The sequence below is a fragment of the Rhincodon typus genome, unplaced genomic scaffold, assembly GCF_021869965.1.
Source record: "Rhincodon typus isolate 14 unplaced genomic scaffold, sRhiTyp1.1 hic_rhity00003239, whole genome shotgun sequence".
NCBI lineage: Eukaryota > Metazoa > Chordata > Chondrichthyes > Orectolobiformes > Rhincodontidae > Rhincodon > Rhincodon typus.
In genome coordinates this window covers 1,867-9,711 of record NW_025968877.1, presented here as the reverse complement: position 1 = coordinate 9,711, position 7,845 = coordinate 1,867, and the positions used below count along the sequence as shown (strand labels likewise).

The 7,845-nt window shown below is 43.3% G+C and overlaps 1 protein-coding gene across 1 annotated transcript in view; it reads right to left on the bottom strand.

The window, feature by feature from the left end:
• LOC125481712 (DNA-binding protein RFX2-like) overlaps positions 1 to 7,602 on the bottom strand; it is a gene marked incomplete at its 5' end in the record, with an annotated part of 17,127 nt that extends 9,525 nt beyond the window's left edge. Inside the window, 2 exons of the mRNA XM_048593602.1 lie at positions 6,995 to 7,083; positions 7,498 to 7,602. Of these exons, the coding sequence (XP_048449559.1) occupies positions 6,995 to 7,083; positions 7,498 to 7,602 (194 nt within the window). The remainder of the gene's footprint in view (positions 1 to 6,994; positions 7,084 to 7,497) is intronic.
• Positions 7,603 to 7,845: the final 243 nt, after the last annotated feature.

Here is a 7,845-nt window from a genome sequence, read left to right as displayed (position 1 = left end):
ATTCTGAAATTTTCTGAAGGGTCTAGACCCGAAACGTCAGCTTTCCTGCTCCTCTGATGCTGCTTGGCCTGTTGTGTTCATCCAGCTCTACACCTTGTTATCTCAGATTCTCCAGCATCTGCAGTTCCTACTATCTCTGAAATAGTTCAACAGTGCTGTTTCTACCGTGATCATTTTCATGTTAAGATGTTCATATCAGCAGTGTGTACCATCTACAAGATGTACTGCAGAAATTCACTTCAGCTACTTAGACAGCACCTTCCGCTACCATCTAGAAGGACAACAAGATCCTTGAAGGTAGAGTCACAGATTTAAAGATAGTGAAGGCAGCATTTGGCATGCTTGCCTTTATTGGTCAGTGCATAGTGTACAGAATTGGGAGGTCATGTAGTGACTGTACAGGCCATTAGTTAGGCCACTTTTGGAGTACTGTATTCAATTCTGGTCTCCATGCTATAGGAAAGTTAATGTTATACTCAAAAAAGGGCTCAGAACAGATTTACAAGGATGTTGCTGGGGTTGGAGGGTTTGAGCTATAGGGAGAGGCTGAATAGGCTGGTGCTATTTCCCCTGAAGTATCAGAGGCTGAGGGGTAACCTTAGAGTTTATAAATTCATGAGGAGCACGGGTAGGGTGATTAGCCACCATCTTTTTCCCAGGGTAGGGGAGTCCAAAAGTAGAGGGCATAGGTTTAAGGTGAAAGGGAAGAAGATATAAAACGACATAACTTTTTCATGCAGAGGGTGGTGCATGTATGGAACAAACTGCCAGAGGAAGTGGAGGAGGCTGGTACAATTACAACATTTGAAAGGCATCTGGATGGTTACATGAACAGGAAAGATTTAGCAGGATATAGGCCAAATGCTGGCCAATGGGACTAGATTAATTTAGGATATCTGGTCGGCATGGACGAGGTGGACCAAAAGTATCTGTTTCTGTGCTGTACAACTCTGTGCCTGTCAATTTTTAACCCAAACCCTGGACTGTCAGGTTCTCTGTGCTGCTTCATGCCCCAACATGTTTGACCAAGATGTTATCTTGGCCCAACTGGTAGCACTCGCGCCAAGTTAGAATTAGAAGATTCAGGATTTGAATTGTACTGTAGCACTAAATCACAAAATCTGGATGCTGCTGGTGAAAAGTAGCATTCAGTTCAGATTCAAAATTAAATCTGTGGAACTACCATTACCATTATACAGAATCCTTGTTAAATCCCATCTGGAATACTGTTTTGAGTGTCACGTATGTCTCACTTTGATTTAAAGAAGTTTTATTTGTCAGTGTAGACTCGATGGACCAGAGCACCTCATCTGGGCTGTACTGTATAATAGAAAAGATAGGCCATCAACAAGTCCACTGACAATTCACAAGGATGTCACTCAAGATGAACAAAGTAAGTTATGGTCAAACTCCTGACCTGTAAAATGTTTCTCCTTTAAAGTTTGGGAGCCCTCCCTCTGGCTTCCTTCAATCTTCTCATCAAAAACTGCTGGCCCAACAAGGGCCATCAACTTCTCTGCACACTCACTCAGCCATGTTCCTCTGAACTGGCAGCACTTTGTCCTTAGGGTTGAACCCTAACTACCATTATATCTGTTGACACATATTTCTGTTATTTAGCAAACTACCCTCTTACCTAGCCAATTCCAAACTCCATGACACCAAAAATCAAGTCATTGTTTCCTACTCTGGTGTCATCGTCACCTTTTAAGTACATTAATAACTACATCTATGTCATTTCTCACTTGTGCCCCACACTGGAAAATATCAAGTTTCCCTCCAACTCCACCCTTCATTGACCTTCACTCATTTGGCTTCAATCTCCTGCCTACACTGACTTATCCGTTTCCGTTTCTGCGGATCTTTAATAATCCAGAGTCCTGCAGCTGTCTCAGATACATCTCCTCCCATAACAATCCCTTTAAGGGCTCTATCCCATTCTCCCAGTTCCTCCATTTTTTTCAGGGATCCATAACCAAGGGTTTCGATTTAAGGTAAGAGATTCAGAGGGAATCGAAGTGGAATTTTCTTCATCCAGGGTGTGCTGGTGTCTTAGAACTTATTGCCTGACCGGATGCAGGACCCTTACAACATTTAAGAAATACTTAGATATACAACTGAAGCGTTGCAACATGTAAAACTGCACACCAAGCAGTGTCAAGGAGAACCACAACTTCAACTAGGACAACACCAAGATCCTGGGACAGGCTAGGCAGAGACAAGCACGAGAATTCCTGGAAGCATGGCACTCCACGAAGCATGCTATTAATAAACACATTGAAATCGACCCCATATACATTCCACTATGAAGGAAAACCAGAAGTGAGGCAATGCATCTCAAAAGGACCCCAGAGTTTAAAAACCAGGCGGGAAAACACACCGACACTTCATCGGAGGCTGCACTGAGGATGTTACCAAGCATGGTAATGAAACGTCTGCAAAACAGCAAACCAGCTCGGCGAGCCAACCAACCTCAACACCCACAACCCGAGCTACAGATCTACTCCAAAACATTGGGTTGTATGGCTCCTCGACAACCAGAGATAAGGTCAGCTGAACAATCTTATTCTGTACTGTAAATTTCAGGGATTCCATTACAACTGCCTCGATGCTGCTACTTTCAATTTCAATACTTTCAAGGTTTTCCCTTTTCTCAACCTAGGAATCCCCCCAGTCATGTTTGTTCCCTTTCCTGCATTTCTGCTCTCAGCACTTGCCCTCCCCTTCCAGAACTACAAAGTGATTGAGTCTATACCTTCCACACCACCAGCTCTCATATTCAATACATCATTCCCCAATACATCCATCCACACATTATCCCGTCAGCATGCTAAACAGACTGCTCCCTTTGCAACACCCTGGTCTACTATTACCCCCTTCTCACGCATACATTGGAAATGCAAATTAACCCTTTTACTTCCTCCCTTCTGATCATTCAGAGCTCCAAATATGATCAGACACAATTGTGATTTATTTGAACTTCTTTCAATGCAATGTTTATTTCGTGGTGCAGGGCTCATGCTGCAATCTCAACATTGGGGTGACCAAACTCAGAACTGAGTGGCTACCTTCGTTCAGGTTACATGACTGAGCTTCTGGAGTCTGAGATTTTAATTCTCTGCTAACCTCCCATTCTGACTTCAGCCTCAGTCTCCTGGACTGTCCCAGTGAAGTTCAATGTGAACCGGAGGAATTTTTCAATTAGATTTCTGGACTCGTGGAATTCAACACTTCAGATCATAATCTTTTCAGGATAATTCAGTTCTCTCTCATCCATACTTCCTCCGAACCCATCTTTCAGTTTTTATCCCGTCATTCTGTTTACCTTAGAGTATCATTCCTTTTATCACTTAATCTCACCTACCTTTCACCATTAAATGTTTCATTTAGTTTTGTAATCACTGCATTATAATCTGGGCTTTGAGCAAATTGTCATAAGATAAAATTGGAGATGAACAAGAGACTCAAAAGCTGTGTGAAAGTGGACTCTGGTGTTGGGGTGTACCATTGGGATGGACTACACCAGAGCCATGCTGACGCCAGGACAACTGGTCACAAGTCTGTGCAAACGTAATTCAGGAGGAACATCTCAGAGGTTGTAGATATTCATATATACACAGGCCAATTCTTAGTTGTTATTCAGACTCGCTACTTATTTCCCATTCTAGCCCTCTCTTCACATCCTGGTCATGTGTCTATCAAGACGGACCTTAACGTTGATAATGTGCCTGCTTCCACCACCTCACTCTGAAAAATTTTCCCACACTTTTCTCCCTTGAACCTGTGCCCTATTTAGGTGGCCTTTCCTCCCTGGGAATAAGCTTCTGATTATCCATCCTATCTCCGCCTTTCAATTTTCTAGATTTCTATCAGATCATCTCTCAGCTGCCATCTTTCCAGTGAAAACAATCTGAGTTTATCCAACCGTTCCTCATAACTAAAACCCTCCAGAACAGGCAACATCCTGGTAAACCTTCTTTGCACCCTCTACAAAGCATCCACATCTTTCTGGTAGTGTGGCAACCAGAACTGCACACAATATTCCAAATGTGACCTAACCAAAGTTTTGTACAGCTGTAACACAACTTGGGGATAGCAAGAACTGCCAATGCTGGAGTCTGAGATAACACAGTGTGGAGCTGGAGGAACACAGCAAGCCAGGCAGCATCAGGGGAGCAGGAAAGAAGAAGGGTCCCGACCCGAAACGTCAGTTCTCCTGCTCCTCTGATGCTGCCTAGCCTGCTGTCTTCCTCCAGCTCCACATTGTGTTATGTAACACAACTTGCTAAGTTTTATATTCAATGCCCCAGCCAATGAAGGCAAGCAGCTCTATGCCTTCTTGACCACCTTATCTACTTGTGTTGACACTTTCAGGGATCTGTGATCCAGATACCCCTGTATGTCAATATTCCTAAGGCATCTGATATTTATGGTATAATTTACACCTGAATTTATCTTCCAAAATTCATCACCTCACATTTGTCCAGATTAATCTCCATCCGTTATTTCTCTGTCCAAATCTGCAACCCCTATCCCTGGTAACCTTTGGCAATCCTTTGCACTATCTGCAACTCTGCCAATTTTGGTGTTATCACAAGCTTACTAAATCAGACTATCTACATTTTCCTCCAGATCATTTATATATTACAAATGAAGGTTCCAGCACTGATCCCTTTGGAACAGCAATAGTTACTGTTCTGAAAAGTACCCTTCCATTGCTACTTTGTCTATGAGCAAACCAGTTCTGTATCCATCTAACCAGCTCACCCCGGATCCCACGAGACTCTGCATCCTGTACCAGTCTGCCAAAAGGTTTCTTATCAAACACCTTACTAAAATCCACGTAGATAACATCCACTGCCCTCATTCTTGTCACCTCCTACAAAAAAACAACTCAATCAGGTTGGTTATTGGTGACCTTCCCCGCACAAACTCATGCTGCCCAGCAATAACAAGTCCATTCGTTTCCAAAGGTGAATAAATCCTGTCTCTCAGTATCTTCGGCAACAGCTTCCCCACCACTGACATCAGGCTCACCTGCCTATAATTACCTGGATTATCTGTTTCCCTTCTTAAACAAAGGAATGAACACTGGCCATTCTCCAGTCCTCTGGAACCTCACTTGAGGCCAAGGAGGATGCAAAGATATCTGTTAAGGTCCCAGCTATTTCCTCTCATGCCTCCCATAGTGTTCCGGGATAGATCCCATCTGGTCCTGGGGACTTGTGTACCTTAACACATTTCAAGACAACCAATACTTGCTCCTTTAGTATGTTGACCTGCCTGAGAGAGTTCACACATCTTTCCCGAATCTCAATATCCCTCTCTTTGGTGAATACTGATGTAAAGTACTCATTAAGAATCTCACCTATTTCCACACATAACCTCCCTCCTTTACCCTTGAGTGGACCTAGTCTTTCCCTAGTCACCCTCCTGCTTCTAATATGTATAGCATGCTTTGAGATTCTCCTTAACTCTGCTGGCCAAGGGCATTTCATAGCCCCTTTTAGCCATCCTAATTCCCCCTTTAAGTTTCAGAAATCCATCCATCCCAATATTTCAGGGCTGGGTTCAATACTTGAAGTAAATCTGAAAAGGTAGCAGATTGGGGTATCCGTCAAAGGGTATCCTTTTTTTTTTTTTAAGTTCTGAGGAAGGGTCACCAGACCCAGAATGTTAACTGTTTTCTCCTCCACAGATGCTGCCAGGCCTGCTGAGCTTTTCCAGCAACTTTGTTTTTGTTCCCCTTTTATGCTCCTTCCTACTTTCTCTATATTCTCTAATGACTTAGTCAGTTTTTAGTTGTCCAGACCTTAGGTATGTTTTTTTTTTGACTAAGCTAATAATTTCCCTTGTCATTCAAGGTTCCAGAGACCTGCCATTCCTGTCCCTCATTTTCACAGGAACTGTGCCTGTCCTGCACTCTAATCAGTGATCCTTAAAAGGCTCCCACGACAGATGTGAATTTACCCTCAAACAGCTGCTCCTGATCCACAATCGCCAATTCTTGCCTAATTCTGTTATAGTTGGCCTTCCCCCAATTTAACACCTTTGTCCAAGGTCCACTCTTGTCCTCATCCATAAGTATCCGAAAACTTACGGAATTATGATCACTATTCCCAAAATGCTCCCCTGCTGAAACTTCGATTACCTGGCTAGGCTCATTTCCCAACACCAGGTCCAATGTGTCCCCCTCCATCGTTGGATTACCCACACACAGTTTCAAAAAACCCTCCTGGACACACAAACTGCTCTCCATCCAAATCCCCTGCATGAAAGGAGTTCCAGTCAGTTATTTTCACATCCTTCCAGAATCCGACTATACATCTCTTTCTCTATCTCCCACTGGCAGCTGGGAGATCTGTACTACAATCCCAGCATTGTGACCGCACCATTCCCATTCTTGAGCTCGACCCATAATGCCTCGCTGCAAGATACCTCCAGGGTGTCCTCCCTCAACACAGCTGCGTTATGTTCCCTAACCAGTAATATTTCCCCACCTCTTTTGCTTCCTCCTCTATCTCATCTAAAACATCAATATCCTGGAATGTTAAGCTGCCAATCCCGTCCCTCTTTCAACTATGTCTCGGTGACAGCAACGTCATAATTGCACTCAATAATCTACGCTCTAAGTTCATCCGTCTTACCTGTTATACTTCTTGCATTGAAGCAAATGTAGTCCAAGTCTCCAGTTCCGCTGAGCTCAGCAACCTCTCCCTGACTGCTTTCCCTCTTAGCTATATTTGCCTTAGACTCAAGCTGTTCCCCAGTCTCTATACTTAGTGACCTACTGCTCCGGTTCCCAACCCCTACCACACTAGTTTAAACCCTCCCGATAAATATAAATTTATCTGTGGGGTTTAAGAGGGATAAAGTATTCAGAGACAAAAGTATTAAAAAGGGGTAGAGAGAAGGCAGAGAATTGAGATTTAAAAGAACTGCCAAGACAAACAGAAATGGTGACATTAGGGTTGATCAAACGTGGGTCACTTACATAGTGCCATTGGTGTAGACTGCATCCCCGCCCTCCACATATTGAACTTGCGATGGATAAACATGTTGAACTGACTGCACCTGTTGAACCTAAAACAAATACAACAAGTATTAACCAAAACCAAAACTGGAATCTTGCAGCACTTTTTTTTCCCCCCCAAGATCCTAGGCCATCTGCAAGTCAAGTTGCTTTTCAACCTCTTTCACGTTCTTTTCAGACAATCCCAAAAAGAGTTATCCTGATCACAACTGAAAGACAATATCTTGGACAGAGTGCCGGGGGCAACTGATAAATCATGAAATCATGGCACTGCAAGAGGGGAGAAAAGGGGAGACAGGAAACATTAAAAAAAAGTCAACAAACTCTTGCATTCCTAAGCAACTCGATCATATTTTAGCACTGCACTAAAAGCTTTGGGAAAGAAATCAAAATAGCAAGACGGTCAAGAGAAGACTAGATTCGGCCACACTGCTGTCTCCTTCAGGTTTACCGCCCTTTCTTACCTGCTGCACTCTCTGAACCTGAAGTTGCTGTACCTGGCCTCCTTTCTGAGCAGAACCTGTTGCCTGGACCACCAGCCGCTGTGGGCAACAAAGAGTAAAGGTAAGCTACTGTCTCCTTCAATTACTTGTGAAGGATGCAAGGTTAAACTTTTCAGTTTGTTTGTTGGTCCAAGTATAAATTTGATTTTTAACAAATCTGCTCTATTATTCCAAGGCTGGATGGGCCAACCAATTGTTCCTCAGCCTTCATTAAATTCGAGAGAACTCTTCATGGTCATTTTGTTTGATTTCTCAGTTTTTGCCTTGAAAACATCTTTCCTTATTCTTCACAATCCTAAAAAGCAGCTG